The 20,102-nt window shown below is 39.4% G+C and overlaps 2 protein-coding genes across 4 annotated transcripts in view; one reads left to right on the forward strand and one right to left on the reverse strand.

Annotated features, from left to right (window-relative positions):
* Positions 1-1,386, reverse strand: part of LOC129000048 (ATP synthase mitochondrial F1 complex assembly factor 2-like) — a 13,264-nt gene extending 11,878 nt beyond the window's left edge. Inside the window, exon 1 of the mRNA XM_054426902.1 lies at positions 1,125-1,386. Within this exon, the coding sequence (XP_054282877.1) occupies positions 1,125-1,278 (154 nt within the window). The 5' untranslated portion in view covers positions 1,279-1,386. The remainder of the gene's footprint in view (positions 1-1,124) is intronic.
* Positions 1,387-4,638: 3,252 nt separating this feature from the next.
* LOC129001674 (BTB/POZ domain-containing protein 6-B-like) lies at positions 4,639-19,212 on the forward strand. Of its 3 annotated transcripts, none has more exons than XM_054429056.1 (6): positions 4,639-4,756; positions 14,129-14,251; positions 14,628-14,764; positions 15,951-16,155; positions 16,807-17,028; positions 18,420-19,212. In XM_054429056.1, the coding sequence occupies exons 2-6, from the start codon at positions 14,129-14,131 to the stop codon at positions 19,089-19,091; spliced, it is 1,359 nt and encodes a 452-aa protein (XP_054285031.1). In that variant the 5' UTR covers positions 4,639-4,756; the 3' UTR covers positions 19,092-19,212. The 3 variants fall into 3 exon arrangements, with proteins under 3 accessions (XP_054285031.1, XP_054285032.1, XP_054285030.1); XM_054429057.1 differs by having other exon boundaries at positions 4,647-4,780; XM_054429055.1 differs by having other exon boundaries at positions 4,711-4,842.
* Positions 19,213-20,102: the final 890 nt, after the last annotated feature.

Consider the following 20,102-nt stretch of genomic DNA (forward strand, 5'->3'; position numbering starts at 1 on the left):
CCAAGATGGATCGTGTTAGTATGGTTTTATCTTAAATTTGTGTATTTATCGTTGTTTTGTATCGCTATGACGGATCGTGTTAGCATGATTGTAACTTAAGTTTTTGCATTTATCGTTGTTTTGTGTAGCTATAATTTGTTTATTTGTTGTTTTTTTTTCTTTTAAATGCCTCCGACGTGACGACAACGAAACATAGACAGGAGGCGTAATCATGATAACGACCGCAGCTACAGAACAGTGGCGCATAGTAGACTTAAAGCTTAAAGTCAGCATCTGACCCTGGACAATCTCAACTATTAGGTTACAAATGCGCCCTAACACTACCCCAAAATGACTTTTCGTTCTCAATTGGCCCTCTATCAATGACCTGTGTTGCCTGTACAGCGAGGCATTTTGAGAAGGAGAAAACCGGCCGGAATGCTTTAGGTTTATCAATAACGAAGATAAACACACCGCAGATACAGAGAGTTACACACCGGTGTCTTTGAGTTGACTCTTTTAAACTCATTGTAAATATCATCAGAAATCAGAAATCAGAAAATCTTTATTGTTTCATATTTTTTACAAGCTTTTACACAGAGTACTTAAGAATAACTTAGATTAACTAACTCACACACTTATTTATAACTATGAAACAATTCATCCCTAGGTCAAAGACCTGTTTGGGATGTTCTATTACGAAAAAACACATATAAAAACAGCTCAAAAGATGGGACTGTTATTCGTTTTGAAATGACTCCTGTAATACTTTGGAATTGCTCGAATTCGAGCAACATGTACACTAGTATTGATTATTCGATTATGTCATTCGATATATCGTTTGGTTAGTTCTTATACCTAACTAACCAAACGATATAAATATTCTATATTTTCATTCGGTTGTTTGTGCCAACAGATACGGGAGTCTACCCCTGGTCATTTATGAAGAGTGAAGAATGAAGTTAACAGTAAGGCTAATGACATAAGTCACCTAGTAGCCTATGCAGACTCAGTTTACCCAACAGTGCCTATTATTAGTTAACTTAATATCGATTTATCCACAAAACTACATTAATAATGAGAAACAATAACGTCTTTAATAATGAGAAACAATAAGATATAGTCCTATTAAAATATTTATTTACCTGGATGGTTCCTTTCAACTGTCAAATGTATTTTCCTGCTTAAATAAGGAACGTTTACTAATTTTACAAACTGAGACTGGCAAAATGAATGAGAACAATTCGCACCAACTTGGTGTATCAAACCCAAAGAACTAATTTTGCGAAACATACTCATTCCATCTACAACTTATAGGGTTTGCTTTATTTATTTGGGTTTAATTGTTTGCTTCAAAACATATCTTTATCTTTATAACCTATCTGATGTATCACTAGTAACTCCAATAAAATATAGTACCTTCTGTATCAAATAGTCAATGATACCATCATAATAGTAGTAGCAATAGCAAGGCGTTATTTTGTCGTCTGTTAACTTTGTACTTTTTTGAAAACAGCTGTTAAATGTTTTTTAGGTAATCAGAAAACTCTTGACAACAATCGAATCGATAGTTTCAATCGATATTAGCATAGCCAGCCCAGTTAAGAAACTGTGCCCCGTGAAACTGCGCAGTGCGCTCGCGCTGCAGTTTAGCATCTCAGCTGATATCATCTCTCTGACGAGACAATATGGATTTGGATATGAATAGTTGCTAGGTATGCGCCGTTGCGACTATCGAGCGGAGCTGGAGCAGCTCCGATGATTCTCTTAACAGCTCCTCGCTCCTTCTCAGCTCACAAGTAACGATGCTCCCGGGGCGGCCAGAAGCTGACGTCATTTACACAGCACGACGCTGAGTGGCTGAGTAGCTTTAGCTCTCCAAAACACTGATCCAGCTCGGTGAATTATTATTCTGATTCGGTAATCTAAGACTCCAAATCATGATCGTGATTCGTCTGGGTCAGACCTAGAGAGCATTTATTTATTTAGCAAGGCAATCGGAGTAACCGGAGCGGTAGCCACAGCTGGAGCTGTTTGTGGGGCTAGCTCCGCAACAGGAGCTGGAGCTATTTATTGGAGCGGCTCTGCTCCCGGAGCTACTAAGGAACACCTCTAGTTGCGACCATCGATTTAAATAACTACTTACTTATAGTAGTTATATATCGATGGTTGCGACTGCGTGCGAGCGAGACTGGAGTCTAAACCTTCGCTGTATCATCGCGATGTTGTCCCCTGGCACTGTGGAGGGGTCGCCGGAATTTTATCTCCCTGGAATTTTACCCCCTGAGTAAAGCTGACGTCACTATGACGTAGTAACCTGAGTGGCCAAAAGTTTGTTCTTGGCCGGAATTTTACCCCCGCGGATTTGGAAGTCTAATGAAAATAGCCAGAGCGTGATTAATTATATTAGATAGTTTCTTTAATATTTCAAAAGACTGTATTGATAAGGCACAGCAACATTTCTAAAGTTTACAACAGCTGACTTAGTTTTGCTAATGATTTATTGTGAGTGAAAAAAACTGAAGATGAATGGATTCGTGATTAAATATAAAGAAGAGTTTAATTTAAAGATATTTAAATTTAATAATTAGTATTTTTGCAACATCAAAATTGAAATTTAAAATGTCAATAATAAATTAAAAGATGTGTAATTAAGTGAGATGAAGGTAAATTTAGTAAATCATGTACCTATGTCAAAGTTTTACTCAAAAATTTGGTCAGTTTTTCTCATATCAGCCTACACAAGATTTAAAATAATCAAAACCAAAATGGTGGTATCCACTACTTACCAGATTTAAAAGTCATAACTTAAACGTTTCTATTAAGAACATAAAAGTTGAATTTTGTTTCTAAAAGCGTTGGCGGATGTGTAACTATTATATGCAAGAGATAAAGATTAAAATGTTTCTATTTTGTGTCCTCTTCCGTTGCAAAGCACGGGTACAACAGCTAGTTAGTGATAAAAACCGGAATTTTACCCCCTGTCCATATAACTAGCGTTTAGACAACTGAAGATGTACGGGCCGGATTTTTACCCCCGGAATTTTACCCCCTGCCGATTTAAGAAATAGAATTATCGATTTTCTCATTTCTGTTTTTAATTAATTGTAAACATTTCATTATTTAGTAGCCTATCTTTATTTATTTATTTTGTAAAGAAATGTTCGAATCAATTATCATTCAGTTGATTGTTTATACGTCATATTAACCAACTGTTGGCTTCAAAGATAGAATCCTAATATATACTAGAATCTCAAAATTAAAATTAAAAACCTGTTCGATTAGTTAATGTTACAAAAAAATAATATAGGCTACTTAATAATAAAATGTTTACTATTAAATTTAAACAGAATGAAGATAATCAATAATTCTCCCTAATTTATATATCTGGCCAGGGGGTAAAATTCCGGGGATAAAAATCCGGGCCGTACACTCTAGTCTTTTATAATTTAATGTGTTCTGATAAATTCACAACCGTGAAAATATGTGTTTAATTCTGCGTTTGAATCCATCGAGCTGATGTCGCGAAACTCAAAAGTTCGCAGCCGGAATTTTACCCCCTGGTTTGTGTCGTCACGTTTGCCCAGGGGGTAAAATTCCAGGGGGATCAAAATCCGCTACCCCCTGCGGAGTGAGGGGAAATGATTCTCCCTCCATCCCCCCTCTAGACGGCGTCCAAACAAGCCTGCGTTGTTTTACATACATAACCTATGCTGCAGTTTTTCAATAAGGACGAAAATGAGAGTTAATAAGGACGAAATGAAAAATCAAATTAAACTGTCATAAACCAACCTAACCAACCAAACTTGCTGATTATATAAAAGAGATATAAAATAAAAATCGAATGAAGGTTTAAACTTACAAACCGGAAAAAAGTTCTTTTCATAAAATAAAATTAGAAATGCCTCAAATTCAATTTTTTAATTTCTTAATTATAGAATTGAACTGTCATAACCGATAACCTCACCAAACTAACCAAACTTGCTGATAATGAAAAAATCAAATGAAGGTTTACTAATCGAAAAAAAATATTCTAAACCTATAATAGCTCAAATACAGATTTATAATGTTTTAATCATGAAATTTAAGTATCATGACCTAACCATAAAAGCCTCAAATTCAATTTTTTAATTTCTTAATTATAAAATTAAACTGTCATAACCGATAATTTCACCAAACTAACCAAACTTGAGGATAATGAAAAAAATCGAATGAAGGTTTACTAATCGAAAAAAAAATATTCTAAACCTATAATAGCTCAAATACAATTTTATAATGTTTTAATCATGAAATTAAAGTGTCATGACCTAACCGGGTATCGTAGCGGGGTCATTTTGTCCGTACCTATTAAAAAACTGCAGTGGAAATAAAAAAATGTGCTTCCCCCACTGGCCCACTCCTCAGTGCCAGGGGACAACATCGTGATGATATAGCGAAGGTTTAGTAGACTCCAATAGTCCAATGCGAGCGAGGCCGAGGGCCGAGGCCACAATCTGAAACTGACCTGAAATACCAATTGAACAGCTGATTAATATTGACCTTGAACAGTGTTATTGACTTCGATCTGTTTTGTTTTGTTTAGCCGTTTAGCCCCGAGTCCGAGTGGGCAACCCCAGCTCCAAAGCATAGCAGCCAGAGCCAGCACCATTATCATCATCACATCACACACAACACAGAACACAACTAACTATTGTAACCACCTCTACAACAACTCTATTCTCTGGAAATTCTCTCCTCATTCACAACTTTACAGGAGCGGCTACCTTCAGATTTCAAGGTTACTTAGAGATTTTCGTTCAAGGTTGGGTTTTATCAACATATAATATTAATTTATTTTGATATTTTATGCAGGACAAATTTAAGGTAGGCCTAACTTACTTAGGCTAACCTAAATCCATAGATAAAGTAGTATAATCTTAATTAATATTAGCCTACTTCAACTAAAATACAGTAACTTAATTATGTCTTGGCCTCGCTTATCATAACAATCAGGTTCACGATACATTTTAGATATTTTAACAATCCATCACTGACAGTTTTATTTTGTAAACAAAAACTGGTCCAATGAATGGTCTATAGGCCTATGTATCAATTTGATGACACAATTGAAAGTAAAACTACCAAACAATAACATAAAACTGGGGTACAGTTTCTTAACTGGGCTATGCTAATATTGATTGAAACTATCGATTCAATTAGTAAACCTTCATGCGATTTTTTCACCATCAGCAAGTTTGGTTGGTTAGGTTATGATAGTTTTATTTTATAATAGATGTATTTATAAATATCAATTATTAATCAATTATTTACAATTCGATAGTTTCAATCAATATTAGCATAGCCCAGTTAACACGTACGCTGCGGGCCATCAAATGGCAGGCGTAGCATCAGCGCGGCGCAGCCCGCAGCGTCGAACAAACCCGATTGCCGGGTGTTTGGCTCTCATATTTTGGTATGACGAATAGCAAATAACGTGCGGTGATGTGCTGTTTTATAACAAGAGTCGACGTAGTTTGCTAAACACTCACATATAGCAGCACTGCTTGGAACGTAGCCGGTCCCATCGTATTGCCAATTGGAGGGAGAAAGACGGGACAACAAGTTGATTTTTAAGTTTGCCAGACGGGGCTTTATGGGGAAATTTTACTACCAACCTACAACACAACAAAAAGCAAGTCACCCACTACACGCTAACGTGGAATTGGTCTGCCTTCGACCGACGCTAGAGCAAAAACGATGATATACGAAAGGCATTGCCGAGCGTATCCGATCGGTTACGGCAGCGTCTGAACAGCGCTCGGCCCGTATCCGATCGGATACGCCCGCAGTGAACGTGTTAAGAAACTGTACCCAAGAGAATAGGAAAAAGAGAAAAAGAAATATAATTAATCTTGGGTAGGCTACACTTCCATATCTGTTGGCACAAACTTGTTTAATTCGATACCGTATGGTATATTGTTTGGTTAGTTAGGTTAGGTTAACCTTACCTAACTAACCAAACGAAATATCGATTGATATTTTCATTCGGTAGTTTGTGCCAACAGATATGGAAGTGTAGCCTTAATCTTACTTATCTAACTTGGTCTACCTAAGTTATTGGGCTCAGGTTTGTTCAGACATTGTTCGGTCTGGATAGTTAAACTGGCCCATTTTCATTAAGCCCTACCATTGACAGTAGCGAACTGGGGGACTGAATGTAATTACATCATTATTAGGTTCTTAAACAGATTACTTATCGGTAATACACATAACCAACGATGTAAAAGAAAACTACTAAGTTAAATTGCACTCTAGTGGCACTGTGGTCGCTGTTTTCGGTCTAGCTCCCCCCACTCCCGACTGGCAGAAGCCGACGCAGCCCATACATTCACCATTATAAAACGCGACCTGTTCAGATTCTGCTCTGTTTAAATAGGTATATACAGATAAAATATTACTAAAGCATTTCAACCTCTTTCTAGGCTACTAATCAAAGCTTTACGTAGCCTATGTTTTGTTTATTGCAGAAAATAACCCATTTGAACTCTCTAAAAAAAACTAACTTACACATTCACTATAAACTCAATTTAACTTCAGGTAAGTTAGTGACCTATTTTGTATGATACATTGTCATTACACAGTGAAAGAAAATACCCCCGCCGCAGCAAACCTGCAGACTTAGCGAATTTCCATTAGTCAAAGTCAAAGTCATCTTTATTGTCACACTAGCAGAGTACCCGTCCTTCGTACGGGAGTGGCATATAAGTATAAAATGATTAGTACAGTTATACTCAAGCTTAGCGTTTGCAATGAGGGAGGACAAAGTATGATACAATTTGCTTCTTTAAATTTACGGTATACTATAGTATTACACATCTTCTACCATAGCCATAATGTTCTACCACTTCACCCAAACAATAGAAAAAAATAAATTATTAAAGATTCACAAAATATCACAAATTATTCGTGAAATTAAAAACATAAACATAACTGTAAACAGACAGTTCTCATTATGTATCACAGTTTTTTGTTGCTGCTTAGTTCAAATTAGCTGTTTTCATAAATGAAAAAAAAATAATAGTGCTGCATCCTGTCGGTAAATCTTATAACTTTTAATGCCTTTGCATATCATAAAGTCAATGATATCATAGAACCAACCTTTTTAGTTGAAACAGCTGACTAAATGCTTTAATTCCATTTAAATATGAGTACTCATAAGGTTAACATGGGAAACTCTAGAGCCACTGGGGCGGAGCCCGAAAGGATTTTTGAGATAAAAATATGCCTATGTTAATCGGGAATGTGAGCTATCATCATGCCAAATTTGAGCCCAATCCATCCAGTAATTAATGCGTGATTGAACTTCAAACACACAAACAAACAAACAAACACACAAACTTTCACATTTATAATATTTTAGTAAGATGCCTATATGTTAATCGGGAATGTGAGCTATCATCATGCCAAATTGTAGCCCAATCCATCCAGTAATTAATGCGTGATTGAACTTCAAACACACAAACAAACAAACAAACACACAAACTTTCACATTTATAATATTAGTAAGATAAAGTTTTTTTAAAATTTTTTTATTAGCCTGATTGGATTTAAAACCACTAAAATGCGTCCCTAAAAATATAACATTTATTCCCTAGGTATTTTTAAATAGAATAAGTTTAACGAGTATGTTTGCTGCAACAGGGAGGGTATGAAGGTGTTTTTTTTTTGTTTTTTGTAAAATGTTTATAGTTTAGTAAGAAATGAATTTATTTTCCAAATTCGATCAAAATATGTTCATAAACAAGCAAACTACAAGTCGACTTATTCTCCATAAGAATAACATGAGAATTTTAAATTTACAATTTTTTTGAATTCTAATCAATTTAATCATGAATTAAATAATTTGTTTTTTAAGCTCTACAAAATGGTTTGGAAAGAAATTGTCAAATTTTGTGTTTTAGGGTCAAAAGTGGGAAAAACCTATTTTTACCCCATAACACCCCCCATAAACCCCCGTTCCCATAGTCCGATCATGCTGGTTCACGAACTCGTTTGAGTAAATGTAGGTTTACACGTTTGTACCAAATTTAATCAAAATCGGATCATTTTTGCTTGAGTTATCGTGCTAACGGACACATACCGTATATATATGTAGGCCTATATGAATTTGAACAGATGGTGTTTTTGGCCTCTAGGGACCAGGTCCAGGTCTTACCATGAGTACTACGGTAATAGCTTATTCCCTATATGGGAAATTTGCTAAAAGGTAGGCCTATCGCGTTTACGATATGTAGGCCTATTTGTATTTGCTATCCTTTATTTGACATTACTTTGAAACTAGCAATATCATCATTTGTCTAAAAACATCTAAAACCGAGTTTAGTGAATGTGCAGTTTTAAAGAGTTCAAATAGGTTAATTTAGCTTATTTCCTGCAAGAGAAACAAAACAAAACAAAAACATAAAGTTTTCAATACTGTAGTAGGCCTAAGTTAACACGTTCAGTGCGGAATACCTTCAAACAGGCGCTCAATAATGGCGGCGAGGCCCGGGCGAAGCCCCGCAGCGCAACTGAATTGGTGAACGCAATTGGCATTAAAATATTTCAGTCTGACGAATAAAAAAAGAGCAGCGGTGATTGTGCTGTGTTAGCCCGAGAGTGGACGTAGTTCACTGAAACACCCAAAGGTAGCAGCACTGCCTGGATTCGTAGCCAGTGTCTTTGTAAAGTGGCTCGAAAAGAGAAAATTGCCGGAACCGGGACAAAAGTATTGCTAGACGGGATTTTACGGGAAATTTTAGTACCAACCTACACCAGACTAAAGCTACATAATCTAAGCTACAGGCTGGCAACGATTATAACGTTCCCCGGCAATGGCTGAGCTCACACTAAACTAACGTGGAGAGAGTGGCATGACGTCAGCTTTAGCTGATGTCCGCCACCAGTGCTAGTGTCGGACATCATCTATTGATGATGCCCGCACTCAACGTGTTAAAAAGAGTTTGACATGCGTTAGCTTTTTATCTCCAGGCTATATATTTCAACAGAGTAGCAACTAAAAATGTGAATTTCATAATGGTGAGTGTATAGGCTTCTGCCATTAGGGAGTGGGGGAAGCTAGACGGCACGGCCAACACTGAGCCAGCGAACCATGAGTTGTGTAAGTTATATCGTTAGGAGTACCCACACCTAACAATTACAAACATATAATTGTAAATAGCCTGCGGTAACTTAAGTTATCACTAAAATCTATTAGCCTAGAACTTGGTGTAAACAAATTAATTAACCTAACTTAGTATGAAAAAATTAACTAGCCTAATTGTAATAATCATTTTAACTCTGCTAACTTTATCCTCTTCTAAAATTGTGTTTTTCTTAAATTATTTTCATGGTTTTATTAGTAACGAATATTTTTTTTTTTACTAGTTAAGTTACAAGTTATAAGGTAATTAGCTATATGACCCACTAAGTTAACAGTAAAATTAATCACATAAAAATTTACCAGAAAGCATATTTTAAGGGATTTCCACTGGATGACAGTGGCGCCGGACTTATACAGGGGGATCTGGGTAACCCCCAGAAAAGTTTTGCACAGGCTAAATTAAAGTGAAAATCACACCTTTCTATGTATCTTTTTAATTAATTTTCCGATTATATTTGCTTATAAATAGTCCTTATAGGTAATCTCACTTAAATATGTATTCTAGAACGTTGTAACAGGCCAAAAGGCTCCCTTCACGACCTCTTGGGCCAAAATCATTGTCAATTTCAAAAGTGGACTACTTCAAACCTCAAACAATTTGTGAACACAAACATGTTTAAATAAAAAAATCATAACCTTAATTATTATTGTTACCGGTACAGATAATTACAGATTTATGTAGGCCCTGTCATAAAATAAAAAGCAGAAATCTTTTAACTATTGTTTCCAAAATTGCATTGTTCGCTCTAGAATTCTGTACATAAATGGGAAAGAAAAACAATTACAATTTTAAGCTACGTTAGTTAAGAAAAGTGCTCAGTTTAAGATTGGATCATGGTGCTGGAAACGACTTTAAACGTAAAGTGCTAGTTTAAATGTAACATTTACATTTCAAAGAGCATTGTACATAAATGTTATACCTTCACTTTTTTTTTTTTCTTTTAAGGGAGAGGAGGTAAAAATGCTTTTACGCACACAGGTAGCCAGCCTGTAGTGTGAGACTCCTGAGCTTGTCAGACTACTCACTAAAAAACCCCCTCTACTATGTTGGACACAGACCTGGGATTGTTTGTCACATTACTTCAGGTCAGGTCAACGTGTGACCTAAGCCCTCAGGGCTCGCGCCGTTTCTGGCATTCAATATCTTTATGACCTAGACTGCATCTAGGTCAAGCTCTAGCTTCTTTGTGCGGAGAATATCCTGGACGAAATGTGACATACAGGTCCAATTGTCCTCACCCTCCGTCATCATCGGAATGACCGTGTCTACCAACAACTGCCCTACATGTTGTTCAGCCTCCAGGCGGGAACCTTCCCAACGCTGGCAGCGGAAGAAGGTGTGCTCCGCGTCGTCGGGAGTGCCTGGGCAGTAGATGCAATCGGGTGACACGGCTTTGCCCATCCTGAACAGGTACGACCGAAAAAACCCGTGACCTGTCAGAAACTGGGTCAGGTAATAGTCCACCTCACCATACCGTCGGTCAACCCATGGTTGGACTTGCTGAATCAGTCTCCTGGTCCAGCGTCCCCGCGACTCCTGTTCCCAGCTCTCCTGCCAGAGCTGGTAGGTGCGGTTGCGCTCCTCCATTTTTGTGTGGTCCTCTCCACGCCGCTGATAAATCGCTTTCCTCTCCGCCGCCAAAAGTTTGATGGGGATTACTCCAGCAACCACCAAGATGGCAGGTTCAGACACTGTTCGGTAGGCGGATGCTACCCTGAGTGCTGCCTGACGCTGCACTCTGGAAAGCCGCATCCTATACACCTCCTTATTGAGCGCGTCTGCCCACACCTCCGCACCATACAGGAGCACAAACTGAACTGTAGACATCAACAGCCTTCTGCGACTGGAACGAGGACCTCCGACATTGGCCATTAACCGGCTAAGAGAAGAGATCACCTTAGCAGCCTTGTCCGCCGTTCGGAATATCTGGTCCCGCCAGCTAAGCTTAGAGTCCACCATGACACCAAGATACTTGGCGGCACGAACGGACTGGACTTCGACGTCCCCCACCCTCAACGGCACAATGGTGTCAATCCGCTTTTTGGTCAGAACCACGATCTCGGTTTTGTTCAGCGCGAGTGAGAGACCGTGATCTGCCATCCATGCGTTTATAGTTCGCATGACTCGGTTTAATTTTAGCTGGGCCAGCTCAACACTACGAGCAGCTATTAAAGCTGCAATGTCATCTGCGTACCCAACTAAAACGGTTTCTTCAGGCATTTCAGACCTAAGGAGGCTGTCGTAGGCAACGTTCCAGAGGTCCGGGCCGAGTATGGAACCTTGGGCAGCACCAGAAGTGACACTCATCGTCCGCGGGCCTTCTGTAGTATCATACATGAGGAGGCGGAACCGGAGGTAATCCTCTATAATGCGCATGAGGTATGCCGGGACGTGGAAGTTGTTCTCCAGAGCGTCCAGCATATCGCACCATCTTGCAGAATTAAATGCATTTCGCACATCGAGTGTAACGAGCAGCACAACCCTACGAGAGTAGTGATTAAAATCCTCAGCTCTCATCACGGCTTGCTTCACCTCCTCAATAGCGTCAACCGTTGATCGCCTCTTCCTGAAGCCGTATTGGCGAGGGCTCAGGTCCCCCGCAGCAACCACGGCTGAATTCAGTCGGGAACGGATCAACTTCTCTAGGACTTTCCCAGCCGTATCCAACATGCAAAGGGGTCTGTAAGAGGACGGCAATTCTGGGTCTCCTTTCCCCTTCCCTACGAGCACGAGCCTAGCTTTTTTCCAGCATAACGGAAATACCCCCTCTGCCAGGCAGGCGTTGTACATGCTCAGAAGAATCAGGGGATTGATTGAAAAAACCTTCTTAAGAGCCTCGCCAGGTACCCCATCAGGTCCAGGAGCCTTGTTGTTTTTTAGGGATGAAACGGCAGTCTCCAGCTCCTCATGAGTGAAGAGTGGGACATCGTCCATCATCTCAAACTCACGCAGTGGGCGCAGAATATGTTCCGGAAAAAGGGATTTGACGACCCTCTCCATAGCGGCCCCCTCCATGACGGAAGGTGGAGAGCGAGTGGTGAGTTTTTGGGTTACTAGTTTGTAACCCAGGCCCCACGGGTCGGAATCGACATCATCCCTTAGTGTTTTCCAGCAATTGTGTTTGCTCCGGTTGATGGCCCGGCGGAGAGACTTCCTCGCCACCTTGTAGCTCTCCAGCTTACGGCGTCTATCCAAGGGTGCCCTGGCCCTGGTAGCGAGTCGTCTAGCTCTCAAAGCAGCTCGGCGCAAATCCGCGATCTCTGCAGTCTACCAGTATACGGGTCTCCTATCGCAACGGAGTCTCTTGCGGGGCATTGACTCATCACAAGCCGAGGCAATCAGCCCCATCATCGATGTAACTATAGCCTCTGCATGAGCCATGCCAGGTGCGGCAGGCACCGCTGGCACTCCCCGCAGGATGGCCTCGGTGAATTTAGCCACGTCCAGTTTTTTGGTGTTCCACCAAACGGGGAGATGCAGCAACTTGTCTCGGGAGGCGATCTAAGACATTGAAAATAATGTATTGATGGTCGCTGGCCGTATAATCCTCCAAGACTCTCCAGGCTGTGATCCTTGGCAGAAGAGACTCAGATGCGAGGGTTATGTCTGGGATCGTTCCCCTCATCCCGGGTCGCCGGAACGTTGGCGTGTTGCCCTCGTTGATTACAACGAGTCCGGCCCTGGCAGCAAAGTCCAGGATGTACTTCCCATGGGAATTAGTGAGGGTCAGTCCCCACTCGACGGCCCTAGCATTGAAATCACCAGCCATGACCACATGCCCTGTGGTGTCCTGCACGCTCTCTTCCAAGCGGTCTATCTTCTCGCGGAAGTCATGGATAGCCTCGTTAGGGGTGAGGTAGACACTGTAATAGGTGACGTCCTTGCACCGAACCCAAACAAATCCACGGCCCTTTCCATGACCCCGCACTTGCACTTGAGCTGTATTACGCACCCAGAAAGCAGCAGTACCAAGACTTATACCTTCACTTGTGAGATTGTAAAATAAAACAATTCTTTTGTAGTTTTTATAAATGTTTTATTGCACACAACATACAATTGTCAGGAAATACTCAAAGTTAGAAATGGCAGTTCAATTGTTGATCACTTGTTTACTTAACGGAAGCTGAGAATACTCTAAAATATTTTCACAAATTTTTAAATACTTTTTAAATTCCAATACATTGAAAATGTGAATCATAAAAAAAAATGCCGGCACCACCCATAGCCACTGGGCGACAAAATTTCAGCAATGAGTTATTTTACGCCCTGCCAGAAAGTGTCTACCTTAAATGTAAAATTGTATCCCACTTTAACTCAATGCTTTGAAATGAAATGAAATGAAATGAAAATCATTTATTTATACAGGCAAAGTTAGGGCCACATGGCCCTTTCTTACACTTAACCTGTACTTTAAAACATAATATAAATATTTTAACATAATCAGCTTATACAATAAAACAAAACAGAAATCATAGATACAGAAACTTTTATCAAAAATCAGTAAATTTTAAAAATACTTACACCCACACACTCACTCACACATACATACAAGTCAGCGACCGCCATGCGCACAGGCCCCTACGACAAACTTGCTTAGGCCTATATCAGACATTTGATCTTTTACTATATATCAGACTGTTACATGTATTCATTCCACCACCTTGTAGATGAAGTATTGTGATATTGGCATTGCTGTGATAAGATAAATGCATTTGCATGGTGACAACAGTAACTTACTTAGCATCATATAGGAGGCTGGTGTTAAGGTGAAAAAAACCTCTGGGAACATCAAAACAAAAAAAGTAAATCGGTCTCGTGTCCAGGTCTTACCATGAGACCTACAGTAATAGGATATTCCCAAGGCTATAACTTATGGGAAATTCTCTAAAAGGTATTAGGCTTGAATATGTAATTGGATAAGCATAACTAAAGAATTGAAGCCATGAAAAATATTTTTATCATTGTAGATGGAACGTCCCCAACTAGATTGGCAGATTCATAAGACCAGTCTAATATCTCGATTTAAGGAGCTCCATCTTCAGAGTCATTGGTCAGACTGTGCCTTCAGAGCAGGAGATGAACAAACAGAGGTAATACAAAAAATATTAGCTTCATCAAATAGGCTAATTGTGTATCCAATGTATATTCATTTGATTTATACGTAGTACCATCTTCCTCTTTTCTCCACACTCACTTTTCTCTTTTTGGTTTTGTATCTAGCCTAACTGAAAGAGCTGACATAAACTAACCAAAAAGTATTAAGTTAGCCTATATTTTTTAAATAATAAGTTATCTAATGCTAGAAGTTAAATATTATTATTGTTATATGCTCCTTTAATTTCTTTGTATTAGAATAGGGTTGCGATTTGTTTTATCGAGGTCGCAATTATTATTCAATAAATTATTTAAAAACACGAGTTTACTAACCATAACAAAACACATTTAGCAGCTCAGTTGATGTTTCAGATTCTGAGAGCTCACAAGTTGGTGCTGGCTGCTAGTTCTCCTGTGTTTGAAGCATTGTTTTATGGCACATTGGCAGAAAAGAGTGAAATCATCAACGTACCTGATCTTGAGCCGCAAACTTTCCGTCTTCTTTTGAAGTAAGTAAAAAAAACTTGAATTGTAAATGGTTTATTGTATCATCTATGTTTGTTATTCAGTTGACAAAATAGGCATCTTAACACCATCTATGGTTCTAATGTTACTGACTTGTTTCCGTGTTTAGTCTACTGCCGTAACCGGATCTGATCAGTTACCACTATGTCAGCGCTTTTCTTGTTAACTACGTGTTATGTTGTACTTATTCTAATCTTTTGATGTGTTGCCTGCGTAGACAATGTTGCAGTTGCAACAAAACTAGTCAGTTCAAGGGCTACAATATGGATTGTTATGTTATTCTGTTACTGTATTCTTGTTTTTTAAAACTTTTGTGTTACTTTTTCACCTAGCACCGAACAGCGACTCGCCAAATTGCAAGTAGTGTGAATAGGTGTTTGTCTATTTGGCAAGCAGCAAACATTCGTGGTCGTGTTTTCCCATTCATTCTCGTTATTTTTGCACACATCAAAGTGAACAAATATTTTTGCTATTCCCCAAATGAACAGTTGCTCGGAAAACAACACATGTGTGTAGACATCTACTCGTTACTCGGCGAATAGCAAGACAACTAGATTGCCGAACGTAATGTATTTTGTGCTTTGCGAATGGCGCATGTCTGGAGCGGGCTTTAGAGTAACCATTTCAAAACTCGGTTCCAAATTTGGTAGGAACGAAGGTGATACACATACAGTAGAACGTCGATAATTTGTATATAAAAAATCTAGAACGTCAATAATCCAGATTTGTCTTTAGAAAAAATACAATTTTGTACTGTCTTCTGCAAAAAATAACCACTAAAGTTACCACAGTTCAAAAGCCTGACAAACATTTTTTTAAAGCTCAAGTTTGTAATGTCATGTGAATTTACCATGCACTGAACACATGTTCAAAATTAAATAAGACAAAGTGCTTTAACATAAAAAAATGTTAGACCCTTTACTGTACCTATAGTAAAAATATATATAATTTTTAAAAGTTTTGTACTCAAATAGTGTGTGCTGGCTCTTCCTTTTTTAAGATAATTCCGGATAATTTGACAACCCGGATGGGGTCCGGTCCCAATCAATTCTGATTATTGACGTTCACTCATCACTGTAATGAAGCATTGTAAACTATACATATTTACCGACATTTACCCCAGTTCAATAAGATTTCTGATGTCAACATGGTATCTTACCTGTGTTTTAGATACATCTACTGTGACAGTACAGAGTTAGACTGTATAGACACTGCAGGACAACTGTTGTATGCAGCTAAGAAGTACATGATTCCACACTTAGCTAGAGTGTGCCTAGACTACCTACTGGATCACCTGTTCATCAATAATTTATGGGACATTTTGGCGATTGCAGAAGAATTGCACGAAGAGGAACTACTCTCTTCTTGCCTCAAGGTGAATTTATTTTTTTAATAATTTTCTTTTAAATACGCCATACATTGAGGATATGTAACCAAATTAATCAGAAAAATACCTGATACTTGTATAGTTGATACAAATAAAAATCAAGTCCATTATTTTTTATGTAATAATGTAATCTTTCTCTTAGTATTACAAATAAAGTTGATTGATCAAACTTGGCAAATGTATTGATTTTATACTAAGCTATAATTATTTTACTTAAAAACACACTTTATTAGTTTCATTGTAGCAGCAAACCTAGGTGCTCGTTAAACCTAATGTTATTTAAGTAGATCAATTATTGAAAATCAATTCAGCCATACAAATTCGTTTGACGGTAGGTTTGCTGCGGCGGGGGTATTTTCAATGATAAGTAATTTATTTCACTCTTGATTCCTGAGGATTGGACTCTTGGTAACCCAAATAGGCTTGTATGTTACAGACGGCCATGAAACTACAGCCAGTTTATTGGGGTTTTTTTTCGATCTCTAATGTAACTGACCAAATTGAATTAGGTAATCAAAGATATATTTATAGCTTTTCACCACATCCAAATGGTTGCAATAATGTTGAAGGACAGAAGGTTCATTTTTGTGTAAATCAGCTGAATATCCAGACTTAACAGCTGATATAATCGTTTAACAGGTGATGTGCCAGTACCCTGGTGATATGTGGGTCAACCCTGATGAGAACATTGGTCTGGTGACATTGAGTCGTCTGCTAGACCAGCCCAGTATCAACCTACTGGAGGCGGAGTTGTATCAGCTGATTGCAGACTGGGCGTCAGCTCAGTGCTCTATAAGAGAAATCTCGCCGTCCGCCGCAAACAAACGAACGGTTGTCAACCAAGCAGGACTTCTTAGCAAAGTGAGCAAATAATGTCCAATGTATTATATCTTAGTAACAACTGTCTTTGATTTTCAATTTAAATAGAATAGTTTTTGTCCTTTGGTAAAGTAAACAAATTAAACTTTTTGTTACAGAAAAATTACGTCCAATAACACAATAAGATATTTAAAGACACGTCTTCAACATATGCCTATACATTTTTTCCACATAAAAAAAATCACGATCAGCAAATTTGCAAAATGGGTCAATTAAATCTTAGATGTAATTCTTTTGTATTCATTATCTTCATCATCAATGAACGTTTGCATTAAGAACCACCCTCTACAAGTATACTACCGACTCCTGACATCCTCCTTACCTTAATTTTAGGCAACAATTCCAAACTTTCCTTTCATCTAGCTTTGGTTTAAAAGATACACATCTTCCTAACTGAGCTATTGGTGTAAATGCATGAAATAACGTCTTTATGTTTATAGTTGCTCATGGAAATTGGTACTACAACTAGCAATATTGATGGTGAGATTTCTTGTTAATTTTCTCTCACTTAAAAGTCCTACTCTAGGGGAAAATATCAGTGCCACGTTGTGTCGTCTTTTTGTGTATCAATATCCCCCTGGACGTATTTTCTCACACCAACTTGCTGATTTTTTCCAAAAATTGTCCTTAACAGGAGCACTACCAGCCGTTGCTCTCATGTAGAGATTCCAGTTGTAACGGGGAAATTTGGGGCATTAAGTATTAGTTAATAACTATTCCTATATTACAAAATAAACTACAGATGCCTCGGATGAACTCACAGAGAAGATTCAACCCTATAGTTATACAAAATTTTACCTGGTGACATTTAAGATCTCAGGTGCTAAAAATATGAACCACATCGAGTTATCAATAGATTTATTTATTAGATGACCAATCAATTCCGAGTAATAGACGAGTATGATATAAAACAATATTTAATTACGATGGTTAAAAGTTTGTCACGAGTCATGTTTCACAAAGATGATTAGTATGTTCAAAAGGTTCTGCTTTCACACACATAATCAAAACAAGTTCACAGATATCGTGGATGAATCGTGACACTTTAATAAATTAATGTAATTTGTTATTTCAAATAACGGATACATAATGTATTATTAAATTTACAGAATGAATGATAAATCTTGGATATTAATTAATGAGACATATGCCTCCCTGATATTCTACACTCACTAACTTCCACATATACACCAGACGAAACTTTTGATCGATATACATTGGTGGTACAACACTGAATGACCGTGGTCACCTTTAAGAGAAGTTCCTGTCCACACACTCTTTATGTAGAGTCTCCAGACACCTGGTAAATGTGTTAATATAACTGGTCAATGTGTTATCTTTCATACATCTTGAGTTACTCTTTATACTTGCAGGTTCGTTTCCTCACCCTGTCTCTCACGGAGCTATCCGACGTTGTGGAACCATCTGGACTGTTGAGTGAAGAGGAGATCAGGTCGATTAAAACATGCATCAACAACAACAGCCTTGACAACATCAGTTTGCCTGTTGGGTTCAACACAACTCGAGAGATGCGGAAGCGCTTCATGTCAGTCTCTTGTCGCTGTTTGCGACACATCTTGACAAAGCGTAAGAGGTACATGTACTCGGGGACAATCAAATGCAAAGTGAGCTCGGACACCAAAGTGATGGTTACTGGCTTTGAGGTGTTCACTCGTATAGCAACTACGGCTGACTACATTATGGGCCGAGGATCAGTCAGTCATTATCCGGAAGATCTAGTCGTAACTGTTTGTGACGAAGAAGGGAATGTGATCAATCGGACCGAGTGGAGCGGAACGACAGCTTTCTTCAACGTCACACAAGAAGTGAGGCTGTCCCAGCCGGTGTGGTTTATGCCGAGGCACGTTTACATCGTAACATTTGAGTTATCTGCGGGACAGTATCCGTTGAGCGATTTATCGAATATTGCGTTCACAAAGACTGTTTGCTTTCGGTTCAGCCAGTGTGAGCCGTCTTTTGATGACGAGAGAGCTTGCCAAGACATTGATGTTAGTTTTATCAGTGGTGTTATTTTTAACAGGTAAATGAATCACTATAAGTGATAACAGGGTAAGTGTGATACTTGTGCTTTAATAAGACTAATATGTTCAATGTATCGTTTGTTAGAGTTAAGTTTGTTTAAAATTAACTAGGGATGGACGGGATTGAATTTTTAGTTCGGGACGGGACGGGACGGGATTTTTATTTCCTTCCCGATTTTCGGGACGGGACGGGACGGGATTTTTTTCTGTGCATAAAAAGAAAGTACTGTATTGCAGTTACCAAAAAAGACATACGAAATCAATTTTTACCATTGTGGCACTGATCTATAAAAACCAAAAAATGGGTAACAATTTACAGGTACCTATAGAAACTTGTGACTCGCGGGTCACGAGGTGATTGTCTGTATGACTCACGGTCATGGCGCGATCGTCGTCATGACTCGCGGTCACGGCGCGATTGTCAGTATGACTTCGCGGTCACGGGGTTATCGTCGGTATGACTCCACGGTCACGGCGCGATCGTCGTCACGACTCGCGGTCACGGCACGATCGTCGGTATGACTTGCGGTCACGGCGCGATCGTCGGTATGACTCCGCGGTCACGGGGTTATCGTCGGTATGACTCCACGGTCACGGCGCGATCATCGTCATGACTCGCGGTCACGACGCGATCGTCGGTATGACTCGCGGTCACGGCGCGATCGTCAGCATGACTCGCTGTCACGGGGTTATCGTCGGTATGACTCCACGGTCACGGCGCGATCGTCGTCATGACTCGCGGTCAAAACGCGATCGTCGGTATGACTCGCGGTCACGGCGCGATCGTCGGTAGGACTCCGCGGTCACGGCGCGATCGTCGGTAGGACTCCGTGGTCACGGAGCGATCGTCGGTATGACTCGCGGTCACGGCGCGATCGTCGGTAGGACTCCGCGGTCACGGCCCGATGTCGGTATGACTCGCGGTCACGGCGCGGTCGTCGGTAGGACTCCGCGGTCACGGCGTAATCGTCGAAATGACTTCGTCTCCTGCGTTCGCGGACCTATCGCTCGCAA

Source organism: Macrosteles quadrilineatus, unplaced genomic scaffold, assembly GCF_028750875.1.
Source record: "Macrosteles quadrilineatus isolate MER2022 unplaced genomic scaffold, UCM_ALF_1.0 Scaffold_8__2_contigs__length_117827958, whole genome shotgun sequence".
In the NCBI taxonomy this organism is placed as follows: domain Eukaryota; kingdom Metazoa; phylum Arthropoda; class Insecta; order Hemiptera; family Cicadellidae; genus Macrosteles; species Macrosteles quadrilineatus.